The sequence below is a fragment of the Rattus norvegicus genome, chromosome 13 (assembly GCF_021556685.1).
Source record: "Rattus norvegicus strain SHRSP/BbbUtx chromosome 13, alternate assembly SHRSP_T2T, whole genome shotgun sequence".
Lineage (NCBI taxonomy): Eukaryota > Metazoa > Chordata > Mammalia > Rodentia > Muridae > Rattus > Rattus norvegicus.
The window spans coordinates 35,163,312-35,185,601 of record NC_141546.1 but is presented as its reverse complement, the minus strand read 5'-3'; the positions used below and the strand labels follow the sequence as shown (position 1 = coordinate 35,185,601).

Sequence of the window (22,290 nt, the reverse complement as noted above, 5' to 3'; positions counted from 1 at the left end):
CAGCATTACTGAATAGTCAAATGCCCCTGACAACCCCAAGACCAAGTGAATCAGTCACTTCCAGCCTAAATGAGGCAAACCTGTCAGGTATCTTACTGCCCCTGCACACTCCACTAGTGCTCATGGGCTTGGGAGTCTGAGAAATGCAACCCAGCACTTCAGAAACTGCCCATTAACATGCCCGAATGATGATAGTGTTCACTGGCAAGTTGACAGGCTCCGGAATGACCTAGCAGGCAAGCTTGTGAGGGAAATACTGATTGACTTAAATGATGTACTAAGACCCACACTAAGACACTCAGGTTGCTGGATTGCTGGAAACTGTAGTTAACATTTCAAGATTAAGTTTGCATACATGGAGGTACAACCTACAGCCTGGGGAAGGATAAAGTCTTTCTGAACTACTTGAAGGTAGGAGAAAAAGGGTGGGAGGGAAGACCTTCCTAGTCCAAATCACTTGAAAGCCAGAGTTACAAAGAATTCACCATTACTGCTTTGACTGGCCCATCCTCAACAGTATTAATAATTTGGCCCTGTTTATAGCTTGTAGCTCATTTCCGAATGAGATTTTAACATACAACCTAACCCCTCCAAAGCAGCACACGTACAACCCAAGAACATTTCACATCACTATCAGAATTACATGAGCCTGCTGTTCTGTTTGGAATAATTCATTTCCCATCCCTGGCTCTCCACAGTACAGGGTAGCTCCATTTACCTGGGCTGCCCTAGAACTAGCATTACAGTCAAGGATGTTCTCTAGCCTCCACTTCTCAAGTGGTGGGGGTCACAAGAGTGCAGAGTCATGCTTAGTATACGGAGTGCTGGAGACCAAGCAAAAGCAAGCATTCCATCGTGTGTGTGTGTGTGTGTGTGTGTGTGTGTGTGTGTGTGTGTGTGTGTGTGTGTTTGTGTGTGTGTGACTCTGTAACCCAGGTAACTGGTCTCAAACTCACAACCCTTCTCCTCTCATCAACTGCATTTATAGTCAGTCTCTGTCTATAAATAAGACTGACTTTTTTTTTTCATTTTCTTTGCTCTAGTACATGCACCTTAACAGGCAGCCATGCCAAACCATACTCCCAATATTTATTTACAAGAATCTTTCTTGAAGGAGACCAGTAGATAGTTTGATACGTAGAAAAAGGATTTTCAAACTATTTACTTGGTCTCTATCTCTCTGTCTTCTGTTCTCTCCATGCCCACCTGAATTTTGAGGGAGTCCCTCTTTGGAGGGGCTCTTGTAACTTCTTTTTATAGGAATCATAAACACTAAGGTGTTACCTGCAAACTCCATATTCATTTTGTCATATTTGTGCAGTGAAATTTCATAGATGTCAGATGGGATGTCACTGCTCTAATGTTGACATGTAACACATTATTATTATCTGTAAACAAATTAATTCATAAGCTCCTCAGTCCTCAGAAGATTTTACGAATCCTTAAATGGAGTGCTGGAACTAAATGTTGAGACATATTTCTTCTGTCCAAAAGGTCAAATTCACTTGTGACAGCTATTCTTGGTTATCAACATGATTTGGAATTAACTAAAACCCAAGTGGCTCACCTGTGAGGGGTTTCTCTTGATTGGATCATTTGGGTAGGTGGGGTCACACTTTTTGGTGGTAGCTTATACAAAGAACATCTCTCCTGCCTCTGAGGCAATTCTTTGGGATTCTAACATAAGTTGAAGACCAGCTGAGACATTTATCCCCATAGACTGAACAGTATTAGCCTTTCCACTGGAAGACAGCCATTGTTGGACTAGCCAAACCGCAGCCTATAAACCACTTTCCTGTACACACAAAAACACATACACGCATGCATGCACTCACGCATACAGAATTCTATTCCTTAGAGAACTTTGACTATTACACTTGATAATCTACTCAGTTCCTGAAACTCAACAATTGACCCATTGTTTGGGAAGCAAAGAAGTTGATACACCCCACCAAGAGTTTTAGGAAGACAGTGGAAAAAACAGCATTTTCAACAAATGGTGCTCGTTCAACTGGAGGTCAGCATTCTTCATGTAGAAGAATGCATTGATCCATCCTTATTGCCTTGTACAAAGCTGAAGTCCAAGTGGATCAAGGACCTCTACATCAAACCAGATACACTCAAACTAATAGAAGAAAAAGTGGGGAAGAGTCTCAAACACATGGGCACTGGGGGAAATTTCCTGAACAGAACACCAATGGCTTATGCTCTAAGATCAAGAATCAATAAATGGACTTCATAAAATTGCAAAGCTTCTGTAAGGCAAAGGACACTGTCATTAGGACAAAATGGCAACCGACAGATCGGGAAAAGATCTTTACCAATCCTACATCCAATAGAGGGCTAATATCCAAATATATATATATATATATATATATATATTTTATACATACACACACACACATATATATACATACATACATATATATATATATATTCTCAAGAAGTTAAACTCAAGAGAGCCAAATAACCCTATTAAAAATGGGGTACAGAGCTAAACAAAACATTTTTAGCTGAGGAATATCAAATGGCTGAGAAGTCCATAAAGAAATGTTCAACATCTTTAGTCATAAGGGAAACGCAAATCAAAACAACCCTGAGATTCCACCTCACACCAGTCAGAATGGCTAAGATCAAAAACTCAGGTGACAGTAGATGCTGGCGAGGATGTGGAGAGAGAGGAACACTCCTCCATTGTTAGTGGGATTGCAGACTGGTACAACAACTCTGGAAATCAGTCTGGAGGTTCCTCAGAAAATTGGACATAGTACTACCTGAGGACTAGCTATACCACTCCTGGGCATATACCCAAAAGATGCTCCAACATATAACAAGGACACATGTTCCACTGTGTCCATAGCAGCCTTATTTATAATACCCAGAAGCTGGAAAGAACCCAGATGTCCTTCAACAGAGGAATGGATACAGAAAATGTGGTACATCTACACAATGGAGTACTGCTCAGCTATTCACAATGATTTCATGAAATTCTTAGGCAAATGGATGGAACTAGAAAATATCATTCTGAGTGATAACCCAATCACAGGAAAACACACACTGTATGCACTCACTAATAAGTGGATATTAGACCAAAATCTCAGATTCTACAAGATACAGTCCACAGACCACATGAAGCTCAAGAAGAAGGATGACTAAAGTGCAGATGCTTCAGACCTTCTTAGAAGGGGGAATAAAAATATTCATAGGAGGAGATGTGGGGACAAAGTTTTGAGCAGAGACTGAAGGAATGGTCATTCAGAACCTGTCCCACCTGGGGATCCAGCCCATATACATACAGCCACCAGATAATACCAAACAGACAATATTGCTGATGCATAGCTGTGCATGCTGACAGGAGCCTGATATAGCTATCTCCTGAGAGGCTCTGCTAGAGTGTGACAAATACAGAGGTGAATGCTTGCAGCCAACCATTGAACTGAGAATGGGGTCCCCATTGAAGGAGTTAGAGAAAGGATTGAAGGAGCTGAAGGGGTTTGCAACATAAGAACACCAATGCCAACCAACCAGAGCTCCCAGGGACTAAACCCTATCCAAAGAGTACACATGGACAGACCCATGGCTCCAGCTGCATATGTAGCTGAGGATGGCCTTGTTGGGCACCAGTGGGAGGAGAAGCCCTTGATCCTGTCAAAGTTGGACTCCCTGGTGTAGGGAAATGTCAGGGTGGGGAGGTGTAAAGGGGTGGGTGGATGGGTGGGGAAACACCTTCATAGGAGAAGGGGGAGGGGGCATGGGGAGGGAGTTTATGGATGGGAAACTGGGAAAGGGGATAACATTTGAAATGTAAATTAAAAAATCCAATAATAAAAAAAAAGAATGAAAAATCTCTCTCTCCAATCCACTCTCTCACTGAGAATCATATAAATAGACAGATAATGCATGCGCATTAAGTCTCAAATCTGTTCTATCTTTATTAGAATATGCTCCAAGAAACAAGGGATTTCAAAACCTTCCTGTTCATAATAAGTGAAAGTACATGGGGTCGGTCTCTCGGTCTCTCTCTCTCTGTCTCTCTCTCTCTCTCTCTCTCTGTCTCTCTCTCTCTCTCTCTGTCTCTCTCTCTCTCTGTCTCTCTCTCTCTGTCTGTCTCGTGTTCATGTGCACCTGTGCATGAGGGTGAGGGTGTGTGTGTGTGTATGTGTGTGTAAGCCAGGGGTTGGTCCTGGGAGTCTTCCTCAATTACTTGCTATCTTATCTTTGGAGACAGGGCTCGCCTTGAAACTGCAGGCCTCTGATTCACTAGATTGGTTGCCCGGCAGCCCCAGAGGATCTTACAGTCTCCATCTTCCTGTGATGGGATTACAGACATGTGTAGCTGCACCCCACTGTTTAAATAGCTAGTGGAGAGCTGAACTCAGGTCCTCGTGCTTGTGTGGTCAGCACCTTACCCACTGAGGTGCTCTAGGCCCTGCAGTTTCTTGAAGTTTCATTTATAAAGCATTCATTCAGGTTATCTAACTCCGGATCCTGAGTACCATCTCCATGTGGATACATTTCTCTTGTCCAAATGAAATGGTGCTTCAGGAAGCCATTTGTCAGACGGGAAGCCTTTGAACAAAGCAGTTTATTCTAGTGCTGTAGTGAGGAGTGCTCTCAACCTAGCCAATTAAAGTCTGAGTGCTTTTTAGACATGCTTTTTATTATACATACAAAATTTTTATTCTCCCAAATTATTTTGCTGACAGCCAGGAGACCCCAGAATGAAGGCAGAAAACAGGCCCCTGAAGCAGCCTAGCTCATCTGACACTGGCTGACTGAAAGCTACGGCGGCAGAGAGCAGGCTCAAGAGGACCAAAAGGCACCTTTAACAATGGGCAAAGTTGGGGAGATGGAGAAGAGAAGATGGGGCTTGACAGCCAACCCTTGATGGGAAAAATTTTAAGTCCCTGGTATCTTAACAGTCTGTTTATAAAATACAACATCTGTTCTAAAAAGGCCAACCATGAGCAAACACGCCCTGTGTGCCCACCAGGAGCAAGGGTTAATATGCTGATCTCGTTTTGTTCAACAATTGCAGATTAAGAACGTGCCTGTAAAACCACAGTGTGGATTAACAGACTCGGCGGCAGAGCTCATGTTTTCTAATATGACAGATAGAAATGACACCTGTTCTTAGGGGAGATGGCTTTAAATGTCACTTGATGGCAGTAGTCTAGCTCAAAATATGAAACACCCAAGAGAAATAAGAAGTGATTACTTTTCCTACAACGGGGTCCTTTCAGAATCGAATGAGCCCCTGAAGGTTACCTATGTGTTAACCTGCATCCCCTGTTTTCCATTTTTCAGCAAGAGAGATCCAACCCAGGGCATGGTGCATGCAAGCAAAGTGCTCTACCACTGAGCTACGGCCCCACTTCTAACTTCTAGTTCAGGAAGACCAAGACCCCCACCCTCGCCATTAGTTCCTTCTTCCTACCACAGTCTAGTCTTTAGCATGAGAAGGGGAAGACCCCTGCATGCCCACCTTATGGGGAGGGTGTCAAAGCTCTCCACAGTAATCAATGGAACTTCAGTTTCCAGCCTCCAATTGAAACCAAGCAATCAGACAACAAGGCAGAGGCCAGTGTTCCTCCTAAAACCAAGCTAGGAGGTAGGAAGGATGGGATGGAATCCTGAGAGGACAAAATGTAAGTGAATGTGGGACTCTGGAAGGCATACATCCTCCCTGTAAATGAACATGGGAATCAGGAGGCACACACACTCACTGAAGATGGCTTACTTCCTTGTGGGTGTTTTTCAAAACCTTGTAATGCCTAGCTTTGATTTTTACAGTTGATCAATAAAGGCCTCACCTTAGCCTTGGGCTTTAAAGTGTAAAAGGAATAGGCACACAATAAAACGTGACTAGCTTCTTGGAGTTCTGCCATCTACATGCTCCCTGCATACCTACAAAACTATAAGCTACGAGCCGTGTGGTGCACAGCTGCAACCCCAGCACTTGGGACGTGCAATCGGGAAGGTCAGGAGTTCAAATCACCCTCACATACAGACTGAGCTGAAGCCAGACTGTGCTCCATGAGACTCTGCCTCAAAACACAAAGCCCAACAGAAAACACTTTCCAGTCAGGATTCTGAAACAGACTAGTGCTGAGGAGTCCCCCAGTGCCTAAGAAGCAAGACAAGGTCCTCCCTGGAAGAGCAGAGCTGAGACCTTCTGCCCCCAAGAATTCCCACCATAAGCTTTCAGTGAAATATGGTGAATCCACAGTCAAAATTCACCAGCAGCCTGGACGGGCAGCTAAGTAGGGGAAGGCACCTGTCACCAAGCCTGACAACCCGAGTTTGATCCCTCTGACCCACAGGATGGAAGAAGAGAACAGACCTTCCATGAGTCACCCATGTGTGTGTCATGTGTGCACACCCACTCCTAGCATGTAAATGTAATTTAAAAGCCCCTGACAAACACACTGAGAAGTCAAAACACCAAAGCAGAACAGACAAGAGAATCAGGTCACTAGCCCTGTATGTGACACTGTATGTGACACTTCAACTTAGGTAGATGTGCCTACAATTCCTCTACAGCAGGATGTCAGTGTCTCTCACTGCTTTGTCTGCTGTCCTCTGGACATGCATAGTGTGCAAGTGGCCTTCTGAGGTGCTCCTCATTGACATGACCATCCACTCTCCCTGATCTACATTCTGCTTCTTTTTAACATGTGCACGTGTGTGTGCATGTGTATGGGTAGACATGTATGCATGTGAGTAGCAGCAACAGACCAACTCTGAATGTTGATTGGGAGCCATTCACCCTTTTCCTGTGAGACGGGGTCTCTCATTAGAATGTGGGGCTCACTGATGGGGTAAGTCTATCTGGCCAGCAAGCCCTGGGGATCTTCCAGTCTCTCTTCTCCAGCACTGAGATTAGAATTGTGCCCACCAAACCTATACCCATATGTGAGTTTTAGGGACTGAGCTCAGGTTCTTATGTTTGTGTGATGGCCTCATCTCCAACTTTACAACTCTTTACAACTACTGTTAGAAGCCATGACACATAACCTAGAAACATAGCCAAGTCACAAAACCAGGGCAGTTACATAACATGAAGACAGAACCTCAAGTAGGCACATGAAGTATTAATTTTTTTTCTTCTGGGTCCACCCTATCAGATTTCGTATATAAATGTCCTTAAGGCCTCTAGGTGCTAATTTAATGAGACCAGCCTGTTCCTGTGGGAAATCGCCATCTCCAGTCTACAGAGGCACTGCCAATCACAGATTCCAACAAGGAATGGAGTGAGTAGAAGATAAATGACCAGAGGCTGTCACACCAAGATGAATGTCTCTCAGGATTTAATACAGAAATATGGGAAGAGGCTGTATGACTAAAAATGTCTGTGGCCAGGCCTCCCGGTAGAGAGCGAGAAAGAAGAGGACAAGCACAGGCAAAGGGCCATGACAAAAGCTGAGCTCCCAGGCAGCCGGTCAGCATAAGGCTCTCCCTGGCACGCTCCGGCAGCAGTGCTGCTGTGACCCGCACTGGCCAGGCACTCGGATGGCAGAACTGAAGAGGTAATCTTTTCCAATTGGTTCACACTGTCATGTGAACTGGTCAGCCCTAAAATGGGACAACTACATCAAGCCCTCTGCAGTGCACTGAAGGCAGGGGACAGGATCAGAAAGAATGTACGGGTTAGCGGAGGACATGGGGTGCTCAGAAACACTGTCTCCTAGACATGACATGCACTCCACAGCGATGGCCTCAGGATGGCTGTGGTTACCTGCACATGACACTTCTAAGATCAAGCCAGCCAACTCTCCATCCTGGGGGGAAGGAGAGGAGGTTATGAGGTCACCTGATGATCCAAGGAGCTACTGGTAGTTGCTGGTTGCTGGGGGCGGGGAGGGAGAATCACACTCTTGTGTAGCCATTAGTAAGTTCTGTCCACAATACAGTAAATAGTCCTCACCTAAGCTTATCTGAGTAGCCTTAATTAAACTCAGTGGGAGAGACACGGACACACACACACACACACACACACACACACACACACACACACCACTGCACCACCACCACCACCACCAGCACAGCAGCAGCAGCAGCAGCAACACACAAAAGATACAAAAATAGGAAAATTTGCTGGGAAGAAGGATTCAATGGGTATGGGAGAGGGATGAGATAGTAATTGTGGTTAAAATGACCAAGGTACATGTAAGATATTGTCAAATAAAATATATAAATAATGCCTTTTATGGAAATAAAATATAAAACGAAAACCGTCTGTGTGTTGGGGGGGGGTACCATCTGCAAACCTATGCTGAGTCACTTGGGCACCTGGCTCCAGAGGGGGGTTCTTTCTTTGTGTTTGCATGTGTGCCCTTGGACCAGCCCCAGGTCTACTTATCTGCTGAGACAAAGGTGCTCTCCAACCAGGTGCCAGAGTGCAGTGCTCAAAAGGTCAGGCGTACTGGGGCCTTCTAGAACCGGTAGGGAGAAAAATGCCTTCTATAAATAAGGCTCTTGGGGACAAGCACGTGTCCCCACAGAAATAACATGACAAAGGAGAGGGCCCCCAGGCTGGGAAGCTGCGTTTCCCCTCAGGGCTGTTATTTATTCCTTCTGCGTGTGCACTCGAGCACACAGGTATGGAGATTGGGAGACAACTTCGGGAGCCAGTTTTCTCCTTCCCCCAAGTTTTCTCCTTTCCTCATGATCCTCAGACTTGGTAGCAAGTGCCTTAATCGGATAAGCCATCTCTTCGGTCTAAAATGCTGTATTTTTAAAAGAGCTATTTGAAAATGTCATAATGTGTTCTATAGTGACATGAAAAGTCACCGGCTGCCCCAGAAGAAACGTCTATGGCTTCCACGGGCCAACAAGATGGCTCAGGGTAAAAGGCCCTTGCCATTCAAGCCCAACCACCTGAGTTTGATCCCACTTCTTTACTGATGCGTGATTGTCTGCCGTGTGTATGGGGGCAAACAGAGTGCATGCTACGGCTTACTAAAGGAGGAAAAAGAAAACCAACTCCACAAAGTTGTCTTCTGACTTTACACGTAGAACACGCATGTGTGCCTACCGTTACACACACACACACACACACACACACACACAAACACATACACACTGATGATGATGATGATGATGATGATGATGATGACGACAAAAGAAACTTCTGTGCCCAGGAGGCTTTTTGTGGTGCTGTGTGAGCCCCAGGCTGTACCAGATTCCCTTACTTCTGTGGTCCATATCTAGTGCACTTATCTCTTCTAACACAGAGTCAAGGCAGCTGGTGGAGGTGCACATGCCTGAGGGGGCACCTGGTGGTTGCAGGCTGAGATGAAGAAGTACAAATGGCACACACATTTCCTTCCTCTCCCCTGCTTGTGACCCTCCCGCTGACTCAACACACAGGCTGCAAAGGCAGCTGGTCCTGCATTTGAACCAGGAATGTATGAGAGCTGCACAGGAATGCAGGGCTGACCGAGCCTCCATAGCCTACACTTTCTTCGTCTGCAAATGTATATAATATTAAATACCTATTTTCCCAGCACCAACAACTGCAGTCGGTGAGTTGCCCAAACAATGGAATGTGGTCCATTTTGACAGCAACAAACAAGGACAGATATGTATGAAGAGGGAGGGAGGCAGAAGCAAGAAGACAGTTTGAAAGAATCAAATTATCCTGGCCCAGGGAGATGCTCATTGAGTAAAGGCACTTGTCACCAGGACCCACATGGTGGGAGGAGAGAACCAAGTTTAGAAAGTTGTCTTTGACGTTCACAAGTAAACCACAGCGTGTACTCTCCTAGCCCCCATACACACACACACACACACACACACACACACACACACACACACACACACACACGTAAATAAAAGTGTAAAAAGGACAAATCATAAAATAATCTTTTAGAACTAAAATATACTGGTCTGGGGAGATGGCTCAGGATGCCTACAGGTGGAAACAGAAGAACATTCTGGAAGTGAATGGGCCAGCAAACCTGTAGAACTCAGCACAGAACAAGAGAGACTTACCTCAAACAACGTAGAAGGTGAAGACAGACTGCTGACACTGTCACTGGCCTTCCACATGTGCACTGTGCACACATCATACATACACACACACACAGGTCATGAATTAAAAGTATACAAAATACCTACAAGAGAAGGCATGCAGATTCTGTTTCCAGAAGACAGAGATCACCTACACCTCCAGACCTGCAGAATCCTCTAGAAGACCCATCAGGACTTCCAGTAAATCATCAGCTATTGCTGACTTAGTTGGCTAAGTACCAAGGTGTCAAAATGGCAGGTAGTGACTTAGCAGCAGCATTAGAGCTGCCCCTTCCTGTTCCTCCTAGGACCCTGCACATGCCCTGGCTTGGCTGCTTCTTAAGAGGCCCTTAGGATTAGTGGAGTCAGAGGAGTTTTGGATAGTCAAGCTGTTATGTTGTCTGCAAATCACAGTTAGAGGCTCCTCTCTGTTAAAGCAGAGACTGAAATACTGGGAAAGTTATTAGACATCAACAGAAAAGGCTCGGTGAGGCCTTCTAGAACATTTTGAGAGTGTCAGGTAGGAACAGGGAGATGGGGCTACAGAGCCCAGAGCCTCCAGATGCTCATGGATTACAAGCTTTGTCACACCCCCCACATCTGCAGCCTTACAGGGACCACAGCAATTGAGTTAGCTATCTCACAGATGGCCTTCCACACACATGGGCGACCTATCGCATAGGCTGTCAGAGGAACCTGCGAACCTTACAGCTGAAAGCCGAGTCTGACAGTTACTTCCTTATTTCTTCCTCACTTTTAGATGCCAAAGCCCAGCGCCTTTTTTCCAAGCTCTTTCTTCAGGCAGACTGTTCAATTTATTCCTTACTTGAAAAAAAGTCATTTACCCTGCAAATGCAAGTGCTTTAGTCCTTTCTCCTCACTAAAGAAAAGTGCATAGAGGTAACAGTCTAGCTTGGGCTTTTCTTAAATGGCACTAATGGGGTCTCCCTGGACACTGTGTCTTCATCTCTGACTACAGAGATGCTACACTTAACACAACTGATAACAGCAACGCCAACCTCAGAGGACATCAGAGCCCAGTTCCAGGCTGACACGTGGTGCCAAGACAAGAAGATAGAAGCAACTGGTGTGGTGTGTGAGCCTGTGTTGAGTCAAGGTCACAGGTCCTTCCTGGTAGCATCCAACACAGAGCTGAACCTTTCAAGGCCCTCTTAACTAGCCACTGTGCAACTCCACGTAGGCGAGGCCTTCCTCATCATAGAGCAATAAACCCCATTCGACCCACAAGTGGGGTCCAGGTTAATGCAACCTGTCTGTGGCTGGAGGCAAGAACAAGACAGTAAGAAGCAAACACAGCAATGGCAAGATTTCCTGATGGGACCTGAAGCAAACAGAAGGATAAGAAAGCAGAGGTCAGTTTGTGTTTCAGATTGGACAGGAAACACAAAAGCACAGGAAAGCTTAAGTGTGTCACAGTGAAACAAAGATGTTATTCAACAAACAGTAGTACGGTAAGTGGATACAAATGGAAAAGCCAGGACAGACCCATACAGCAGAATCAATAAGATCTAGTTAAAGTATTAATCACAATAAAAGATATAGCTGAGTGCCAGAGAACAGGCTCAAGAGATAAAGATGCCTGTAGCCAAGCTTGACATCCAAGCTCAATTCCTGGGATTCAGAGTGGGAGGAGAGGACCAGGTCCCACAAGTCATCTTTGACCTCCACATGCATGCCCCATGCTAACAAGCAGGCATCATACATGTACACACACACATGAACACACACACACACACATACACGCAAACATACATGCAGACTCACATGCACACATATACACACAAGCATATATACAGACACATGCACTCATATAAATACATAGACACACAGATATACACACAAATACACATACATACACATACATAAATACACATACACAGATACACACACAAATACATATATATATATACACACACACAGAAAGAGACACACGATTAGTCTATACACACACAGAGTGGAAACACATCTAGTTCTCCTTCCTGTTGAAGAATGCTGACTAAAGCTCATTATAGGCAGTCTAGGACAGACTCACAGCCTTGCCACTCAGAACGACTGACAGGAGACCAGGACACTTCTGGGGCAGTGATTTTCATTCCCGTTCACAACTACGAATTGCACGTTTTTGAGTTTACTGTATGTTTACAATAGGCAAAATCTCTCCTGCTACAATCTCTGATGACAGGCCAGTGTTCCCCTATCTAGGTGATACACTGAAAGACAAGACCTTTTGGAGTCCGTGAACGCTGGATAGAGAAACCCATGTGTGGAAGCATACACTTGGACGACAGGGAAACAAGGAAACCCTCCTAGACATCCCATCTACTCACTGTCCTGCTCTGAGGCTCCATGCCTGGGGATCTCACTTCAGGCCCTAGGGGAGAGCAACTCCCCAACCACAGTGCCTTCACAATCACTACAGAGCTCTAAGAGCAGAGGGCAGCGTGGAACTACTCAGAGCACAGTCGAGGAAGGAGGGATGGGCAAACAGACCCTTCTGATGTCAGTTCTAATTGCAAACTAGACCAATCTAGACTCATCCTGGAAGTGAGGCTTAGTGAGGACCTGTCTAGATTAGGATAGCCTGTGGGAGCGACTGTGAGGGAGTTTCATAGCTGGGTTGAATAGTGAAAGTATGCAGGCAACATCTTAGGGGCGGGGTCCTGGGCAGTGGAAGCCAATCACGAGCATGCTCGCACTAATTGACTGAGCTCTGCCCTCACTGCATAGGGACCAGCTGCTTCACATTCCTCCTGACTCCACCTCCCAGCAATGATGGCCTATAACCCGGAACTGTTAGCCAAAGAAGCCCTTTCACCCAGAAGTTGCTCTTGTGGGGCATTTTATCACAGCCCCGCAAATGAAAAAACCAAGAGAGCCTCGTAAATCATCTCTCGCCCAGGCCAAGGTGCAGCCACACTGGGGGAAGGAGCTTGCAATGGAGGCCGACCTGAGTTCAACCCATAAAGGTAGAAAGAGAAAATCGATTCCATAAAGTTGTTGTCTGACCTCAACCTGTGTGCTGTGATAATCTGCCACCCCCCAACATCTCAATAATAAATAAAAAGTTAAAGATATTTTAAAATGGTCATCACTACATCTCTGAAATACCCAAGGTCCCCTGGCCTCTACTTAGGATGGGGAGAAAAGCAACAGTGACATGTGGCTGAGGCTCTTGTTCACCCTGCACACTTTTTAATAATAAAATGTCCAGCAAAAACTTACGCCTTTGGCTTGGCTGAGTTAGAGCATTTATCTCCTAAAAGGGGGGAAAGCACCATACCTCAGCCCATTTGCCAAAGCACGACTGAGTTATGAGCGGCCTGACAGGCAGGAAAGATGACTGTCTGGACTTGCAGGTGGTGACATGGTAGATGTGACTGCTATTTCAAGACAGACTTTTCCCTTAATATTTATAGGAGAAAAAAAAATGGGCACCTGGGAACCAGATTAATTTAGCTCATGGGCAAGTGTAGATGGCTGTGCATGGGCAAGCCTGGTGCCGGTGCTTCTGACAAATGTGCCTGGAGAATTCCAACTAGTCTCCGTGACTACAGGGGAAGCGGCTGGGATGTGAGGATAAAGCTGTATGTGTGACCCAAGCTCAGGCTCTGGCAGGCAGTAACGTACCTTCCCTTCGTACTCAGACACAATCTGTTTGATCTCGGCGGAGCAGAGACCCACGATCTGGCCCACGGAGCTTGCGGTGAGACGGCTCTGCAATCACATGAGGTATATTTTCAGGGACACAGGCCCATCACACAACTGAGTCTAAATACAAGATACACAGCACTGCCCCGGGAAAGTCCCTTGGCCTTGCCCCCTGACTCACTCACAAGACAAGCCGCCCTGCAGCTCCTGGTCCCTGAGTCACTCCGTTGGCTGTGTTAGCTTCCTTGGCCCCTGGGTACCCTGGGACCACTGTTCTACCTCAAGTCATTTAGTAGCTGTGCTAATTTCCCCTCTGGCCTTGGGCCTTGGGTATCCCTGCCAACTTCCCCTCAGGCACTGGGTATCTCTCCAAGCTTCCCTTCAGGCCCAGGGTACCCCTGGGATTTCTTTGCCTCCACCCCGATATCCAGATGTTTGGGGGCCAGAGGCTCACAGATGAGAAATACAAAGGGACCACAAGCCTTAACCTGTCTCTTTTTTTCTCACAGGTCTTTCCCGGTCTTGGAAGAAAAGATCCCATCCAAAGACATAGTTAATGCTTCTGGGCAGGCCTTGACCTATGAGAGTGCTTCATCTCCTAGATAGTGGGTTTCAGAAGAAGAGGGGGTTCCCATGGTTACAGAGAAGCAGGACTGACCCTTGCTCTTCATACTGCCCCAACAGGTTCCTTAAACTCTCCCTCTTAGAAGGCAGTGATGATAGTGTGGGGCATTATAACAAGCTCCCTGCTGAAAACAGAGGGCTCTAAAGATGGTGTCCCCCTGCCTCAGGCCCCTACAACAGATCAGGGTGGGGCCAAGTCTCCATTCCTGCATCTCCACTATACCACCCCCTTCCCTACCAGTTCTCACCTCCTCATTTGCCATGGCGGTCATCTTGGTCATCAGTGACTGAATTCGTTGCTGAAAGAGGAAGAGAACAGGGATGAGTGGTTCTGACCGACCGTGTGAGACTGAAGCAAGCGCCTGCCCGGGTCTCTGTGGTGAAACCTCAGAGCTGCTGTTTAATGAGGGTTAATAGTGAGCCTCAAAACATTTCAAAAAAAGGGAACTGTGAGTGGAAGCCAGCTTGAGAGCACTGTGGTGGGAGCTCCCATCAAATGACCCAAACTGGAACCGCCTAGGGCCACCGCGTGCCACACACCTCCTCAGCTGCTTGAAGCTCATCTTCCTCGTGAGCATCCGTTTTCTCTGCAGCTGAGAGCCCCGCAGCAAGCGCTGTTTTCTTGTCCTCAGCCTGGAAGGGGAGATGAGAAAACATCTGAGCACCAGAGTTGGAGACTCTGCAGAAATAAGACAGGCTTATGGAGAGGTAGCCTGTGAAAGAAACCATATCTGGGGCCCAACCAAAAGAGAACGGATAAACTAGGGGCTCCAGGCCAAGTTGCAGCCTCTGAGGCAGGCCAGTCAGGGTTGGTGAGCCCTGTGTGACACAGCACCCCACCTGTCAGCTGGGCTCCAATCCTTGCTCTGAGGCTCGGGGATGCTTTTGTTCCTGGCCTACAGAGGTGGAAGGCTAGAGACACCGAGACGGACAAGCAGAGGACAAAGGTGGCCGGTATCTTCCTAGGCCCTAGCCTGGCCAGGGCTTGGTGCTTGGTCAGCAGCACCTGTTACCCTGCCTACACCTGTGCGGCTGCCACCATCCAGGTCCAGGTATGTCTTACCTTCTCTGTCTTGCTCTGACGACTAAAGCCGTGTCTCCTGTAAGCCACGAGAAAGAATTTAATTACTATTCAAAGCTCTCAGTAAATTCCAACAAGTGCGTTTGTATTGGATCCGGTGTGTGTGTGTGTGTGTGTGTGTGTGCATGTATGTGTGTGTGTGTGTGTGAGTGTAGAGGCTGGCAAACATTAGATAGCTTCCTCAGTCACTTCCCAAATTGTTCTGAGACAATATCTCTGAAGGAACTAGGAGCTCACCAATTTAGCCAGGCTGGCCAGCAAGCCCCAGGGATCCTCCTGCGTCTGCCTCCCAACACTGGGATTACAGGCGCGTGCCCTTACAAGTGGCTTTTACACGGTGTTGGGGGATGGAGCTCAGGCCCTCAGGCTTGTGTGGCAAGCCCTTCACCATGTTGGCCATCTCCCCAGCCCCAGCATTCAGGCTTTTCATAGAATATGAAAAGGATTTAGGCTAATCAGTGCTTAGAGAAAATAGTGCCTTCCCCAGAAACATAAACTATCAGATTCTGAATGTGGCCAGTCATGGTATCTGCTGTTCAGATGCTACACGAGGGAATGCTAAGACAGTAGAGAGTGTCCTCAAGGGCACGCGTTACCCTTTGGATCAGGAATTGCATCTCAGAACCACACTGCAAGCTAAAAATCAAAACCACACTGCAAGCTAAAAACCTTAAAAACATCTGTGCAAACAGACAATGTATGTAAGGCCAATGCAGACTTTAATATTGCTTTAATGACTTCAAGTCACACCCATATTTTATTTTCACACATAAAGCAAATATAATGTCAGTCATGTCACTCTGTGAGAGCTTAAATTTAAAGGCGCATCGACGCAACAGATGCATTTCAGCTTAAGTTAGTTTATCTTCTGCCTTAAAACAAAAACTATGCTTCTTTTTTTTTTCTAAAGCAAACACAGTAACACACACACACACACAAAGACTCAATCCAAAACAAAAGATATAAGGGGAGCAACCAGCCTGGAAGGTCTTAGTTTGCAATAAAGTTGCATGCAAGTATTTAAGAGAAAAACTGAGCTAGGGTTTGGCTCTGCCCTGCTCAGGACACGCCTTGCCCGTGGGATCAGAGTATGGCCCTCACTGGTCTAGGGCCTGCAGCTTCACCCCTCCTGCTCTTCACCCTGCCCAACCTCACTTTAGCAAGAGGCTCCTGAGCAGGTGGGCAAGCTCCCACCTCCGAGCCCCGCTCTGGCTCATAAGAGCAGCTCTTGCTCCATCTACTGTCCGCCTAGAGCCTTACACAGTCCAACCAGTTCTCTCCCTTCATCCGCTCTAACAGAAGCTTCTGCTTACCCAAGTGCACACATACAGAGCCAAGACCTGCCCCTCTGGCACCCACACAGGCCCCCCAATCGCCTGAGCACGGGTCTGTATGCGTCTGGTGGACGGTGCAGATTCTACAGTTTGAGTTTCTAACGTTTGTTGAATACCAAAATACAAATGAAAGAAAATGCAGAAAGTAAGGTATCACAAGTATTGCCTAACTTTGCAATAGAACTGGAAAAGAACAACAACAACAACAACAGACATTGCAGACATTGCTGGGCCATGGGCCGAAGTATAGGGAATTCAAAGTTTGGGTCTCCACACAGTCCTGTAAAGGACCTTATTGCAGCCTCTGCAGATTAGTCAGTATTGACAAGTTAACAGGAAAAGCCACATCAGAATTATTAACATTTTACAAGGTAGACCCAGAAGTTTGAGTTTGTGCAGGGTTGGAATGTTGACGATCCAGATCCAAACTACCTTGGTGATATCCTTAACCCCCTTAATAGGCATTCACTGCCCACCTCGAATCTGATACAACTTTTAGAAAGAACTCAGCATACCCCCTGCTTCCACGAACCCAGCAGCTAATGTCACCAGACAGCTGCATCCCTGGCCACGGCACGGCTCCTTGGTTTGTTAACACATCCACCTGATGTAGTTTAAAATAAAAAAAGCCTTTTGCTCTGTAGTTTCAGGAAACCATTTCCATGTGGGAATATGCTATTTTGGGCAACCTAAATTCATGTTCCAGGGCCTTAGTAACTTGTATTTGATTCAAGAATAAAGTGCTTAAAAAATGTTTTTGCCACCAACCAAAAGGGTAAGAGATGACATCCAAGGCCTCTGGCTGTAACTTCTCTAAGTGTGCTGTAATTCTGAGCCCACCCACTGTTTCCACCAGTGTATAAGAAAAGTGCCTGGATTTAAGACATGAAACTGCTTCCACACTGGAACTGGAGTTCAGGGTGACTTAAGTCTGTGGCTGCAGGTCATGGCCTGGAGTCTGAGTGACTGAATCCCATGATTCATCACCATCAGTTATCATTTGTGAGTGCGTGTGAGTGTGTGACCACCTCATTTTTAAGACATGGTCTTGGACTGGCCCAGAGCTCACCGTTAGACTAGGCTGGCTGCAGTGAGCCCCGGGGATGTTTCTGCTTTTGCCTTTTTGGCCCTGGAGTTACAAGCGAATGCCAACCACAGGCAGCTTTGCACTGTGGGTTCTGGGAACTGAATTTCAGTCCTCATGATGGTAAATCAAGCACCTTTACCAGATGAACCACCTCTCCAGGCCTTTGTTAACAACGTTTAACAAGGGGCTATGCACTTTAATTTTGGACAGTCCTTGCCCCGTCTCAAAATAATGTCCCTGGTATGAATGGTCTCTGAATTGGAAAAACATTAAATTCTCAGCAGCAAAAGATGAGCTGAGAGTGGCCCATCTAGCTTACGGCCAGAAGCAACTCAGTGGCTTTTGAAACACACTAGTTTCATCTGTGAGAGAGACAATCTCAGAGAATCACCTCAATTAAACAGACAGAGGCAAACGCCACCACACCACGAGAGGCAGGTGAGATGGCTCAGTGGGTAAAGGTGCTTGTCATGCAAGCTCGAAGACCTGAGTTCGATCCCTAGAGACCACATGAAGGTAGACGGAAAGAACTGATCCCTGTAAGTTGTCTGACTTGTACACAAACAGCCTATGGCTTGCACACAGCCTCCATCTCTGTCTCTGTCTCTGTCTCTGTCTCTGTCTCTCTGTCTCTGTCTCTGTCTCTCTCTCTCTCTCTCACACACACACACACACACACACACACACACACACACACACACACACACACTAATAAGTACTGCCTTTCCTTGACTAGCTACGACTAATTTCTTCTTCTTTCCCACTGTTTCCCAGAGGCAGGCGCTGTGAGACACGCGGGGAGATGCTAATGAGAGAGAGTTAGTGTCAGCCACACAACAAGGGTCGGAAGCACAGGGCACATACTCACATCAAGAGATCGGTCACCCTGGGTAGGCAATGCAGGACATGGGCAAGGTTAATATCCAGTGTTGACCAAGGGGAGCCTGCCCTCACATGGTTTTAAAGAAGCGAGGCTATAAAGGAAAACTCTTTCTCCAGGACGAATAATTTTAAGAAGTACTAAGTATTAAGGCCTTCATTTTTCCAGTCAGAGTGATCTCTGCCCTGAAGGATTACTGCAGGGTACAATGAGACAGCTGCATGTGCTCTGTGGACTGACTGTTTAAAAAGAGGGCCAGAGAATGCACTCGAGCCCCGGCCTCTGCACCAACTCCCCAAGTAGGTCAGAGTCCATGTACAGCAACACCCGTTTCCTGAGAACTGCAAAGGTGGGCACAGGGATACAACTTAGGTCACAGCTGCAACCCGTGAACTCATCGGGCAGGAGCCTGCTTGCTCCACCCCCACCCCCCCTTCTTTTTTTGATACAGGGTCTCACCATGTAGCCTTGGCTAGCCTGGAGCTCTCACTCTGTAGACCAGGCTGGCCTCAAACTCACTGCGATTCACCTGCTCTCAGACTAACAGCATATCCCGCCACTCCAGCAGCTGTCCAATTGTAATTAATAATTAATTGTTGGTTTGCTTGCTTCTTTCTTTCCTTCCATTCCTTCCTCCCTTTCTTTTGGTTTTTCCTTTCCTTCCTTCTTTTAGGAACAGAGACAGTTTATTAAGAAAGGAAAAGCACCCCTGAGAATGGGAGAGGGCCAGGAGCTGATCTGAAAACTCAAAAAGCCTTTATTTAGATATAGATATATTCTATAAATGTATATATAACTAAATATATCACTCTCTATCTATAGCTATTTCTATATTCTTTTCTGTATGTATACAGGGAGGCGGAAACCAGAGAACAACCCTCTTCCTCAGGACAGGGTCCACCTTGGTTTGCGAGGCGGTGACTCCCAGTGGCTTGGATCTTACCCAGTAGGCTTAGTTTAGGCTGTCTGGCCCCAGCTTCTATCTGTCTGTCTGCACCTCCTCACTGAGTTAACAAGTGTGCACCTCTACTCTGGACTTTTTTATGTGGTGCTAGGAACTAGACTCAGTTCCTTGTGCTGCAAGGCAAGCCGTCTCAGCGACCACTCCAGCCTCAGCTGTTCTCTGAAATGGTGTCATAAAATTGTACCCACTCCGTACCTGCCATATTCCAGAAGCGTGGAGTGGACCCGGGACTCCTCGTCCAGTAGCTCCTCTGCTCCCTGCTGCCGTCTGTACTTTCGCCGGGGCTTGTAAGCATCCTGAGGGGACGAGAAAGGCAGAGTGTGAACATGAGAGGCTCCCCTGGACCGTGGCTGGGCGCCTCCAGGCTTTTCAGGGGAGCAGACCTTTACTACAGGATGGCGGCACCCACCAGCTAGCTCACGTTGGGGGCTGCAGAACAGAGTCTGGGTATGATCATTCTGATTTTCAACTTAAGGCAAGTAGATCAGGCTGCCTGTTGGACATGTCTGGGGGGGACTGTCCTGATGGCCTTAATCGACGAGAAGACTGAGCCTGAGAGTGAGTGGGAACGTCCCCTGGGGATGGGGTCTGGACTGTGAGGGAGAAGGCGCAGCCAGTGGGCACCATGCAACACGCCTGTGTGCGCGCGTTCTTTCCGCTCTTACTGTGGTGCGAGCCTTCAGTCCCTGCCCGAGTGCCTCGCAGCAATAGACTGTAGCCTCGAAGTTCAACCCAAATAACCCCTATGCCCCTCATTTGCTTTGTTGTTGTTTGTTTTTTGTTTGTTTGTCTTTTGTCAGCCTAACAGACAGGAATCTAGAGCCCAAGGTTTAGATAAATGAGGATGGGAGGCCATGCTGGGGCTGCAAGGAGCTGCAAGGAGCTGAACACCACAAGCTCATGTACCAGGAAAGGGAAGCGGTCCCACGGCCAGGGCAGAAGCTCACGGCCAGGACTGGCCTATGTGCTTATGTGTGTGTTGTTTTTTTTTTTCCCTCCTCTTCCTCCCTCCCTCCCTTCCTCCTTCCCTCCCTCCCTCCCTCCCTCCCTTCCTTCTCCTGCAGCTGACGATGGCCTTGAACCTCTGATCCTGCCTCAGCTCCAGAGTGCTGGGACCACTTCCAGCTTTGTACATGGGTCCTAAGGTCATTCTAACAATATGGTCCTTTAATTCCACATTCTATACTGTAATCGTTAGTTTTAATTGTCGGTGTGACACAACCTAGAATCACCTGGGTAGAGATTCTCAAGAAAGGACTGTGTGGATCAGAACCTGTGCTCACAACCACGAGGAATAGCACCATTTCATGAGCAGAGGAGGCTGGCTGGGAGCTAAGCACGCATGCGCTCGCTCCCTCCGCTCCCTCCGTATAACGATCAACCTGGAACGGCGATCTTAGTAAACCCTCTCCTGCCTTTGTTAGGGTGTTTTATTGTAGCAACACAAAGCAAACTAACACAGGGAGCCCACTTAAGCAAGGATGGGTAAAGAGAAGCAGACACAGAACAAACGCCTTATTATGTTATCGTAATAAGAATATATATTCACATTATAGTTTATGTGTAGCCATAAAAGTACCTTTGGTGTGGTCAAAGGTAGGAGGCCATACTTTTGCAAATGGAAAACAAGCACCCCGGTCTACCCACCGGGCGTCTACACTTCCGACTACTCCAGTGACCTGCCTCTCAGTGCTTCTCATGCTTCTCGTCGCGATCACACCTCCTGCCTATTTGCATTCCAGCACCAGCCTGTCTGGTTCCTTATGCAAACTCTTTGTTTTTATTAGAACCGCCATCTTTCTCTTTATGACGCTGTCTGGCTTTGTAATGAAGTAAGGTGTGAATCTCCTCTGGCCTTCTGAATGGAAGGCAGCCTGTCACTCACACAGCTATTATGCGGCTGATCTTCCCACAAACCAGCTTACTATCGACACGTGTGATAACCAATCGTCCTAGGTCTGTGCACACAGTGAAGGAGACCCCAGTTCTTTCAGAGTCTCACACTGGAAAGCAACGTAGATGTTGTGAATGTAAACTGTCCCCGCAGGCTTGGTCCCGGCTGGTGCTGCTGTCTGGGAAGGCTATGGAACCTTCAGGAGGCGCAGCCTTGAAGGAAGGAGCATGTGACTCGGATGGCTTTGTGCCTGGCTCCCGATTCCTGCTCTCTCTGCTTCCCGTGTGTGGAGGACAAGCACGCGTTCTGCTTCCTGGCTGCCAGGTCTTCCCCACCATGATGGAATCCATCCCCACAGAACTGTAAACCAAAATAAACCCTTTCCTGTCTAAGTTGCTTTTTGTTGGCGGATTTTGTCACAGTAACAGAAATTAACGTGCCCCAAAGCTTCAGTGTCGAAAAGCTTAAGAAAACTTAAATGCTCTGCACCCTTTTGCTGACCTTAAAAATTCCAGAGTTTGTTCCCCGTCTTTTAAGACAGCATTGTGCTAGCCTTGAATGAGCCTCAAGAGATCCTCTTGCCTCAGCCTGCAGAGCAGGTAGGACTACAGGTGCATGCCAGCTATTGTATGTTATCGACACACGACACGACATATAGTAAATATGCACCTATTTTACATGGCACACATTCTGGTTGAATGTGCACATACATGTATACATGTATACATGTGATGTCTCTATCT

General features: G+C 46.9%; 1 protein-coding gene across 1 annotated transcript in view; it reads right to left on the bottom strand.

Moving 5' to 3' along the window:
• Window positions 1-22,290, bottom strand: part of Ccdc93 (CCC complex scaffolding subunit CCDC93) — a 68,387-nt gene that overhangs the window by 24,055 nt on the left and 22,042 nt on the right. Inside the window, 5 exon segments of the mRNA NM_001024997.1 lie at window positions 13,663-13,749; window positions 14,556-14,606; window positions 14,848-14,940; window positions 15,371-15,407; window positions 19,849-19,949. Of these exon segments, the coding sequence (NP_001020168.1) occupies window positions 13,663-13,749; window positions 14,556-14,606; window positions 14,848-14,940; window positions 15,371-15,407; window positions 19,849-19,949 (369 nt within the window).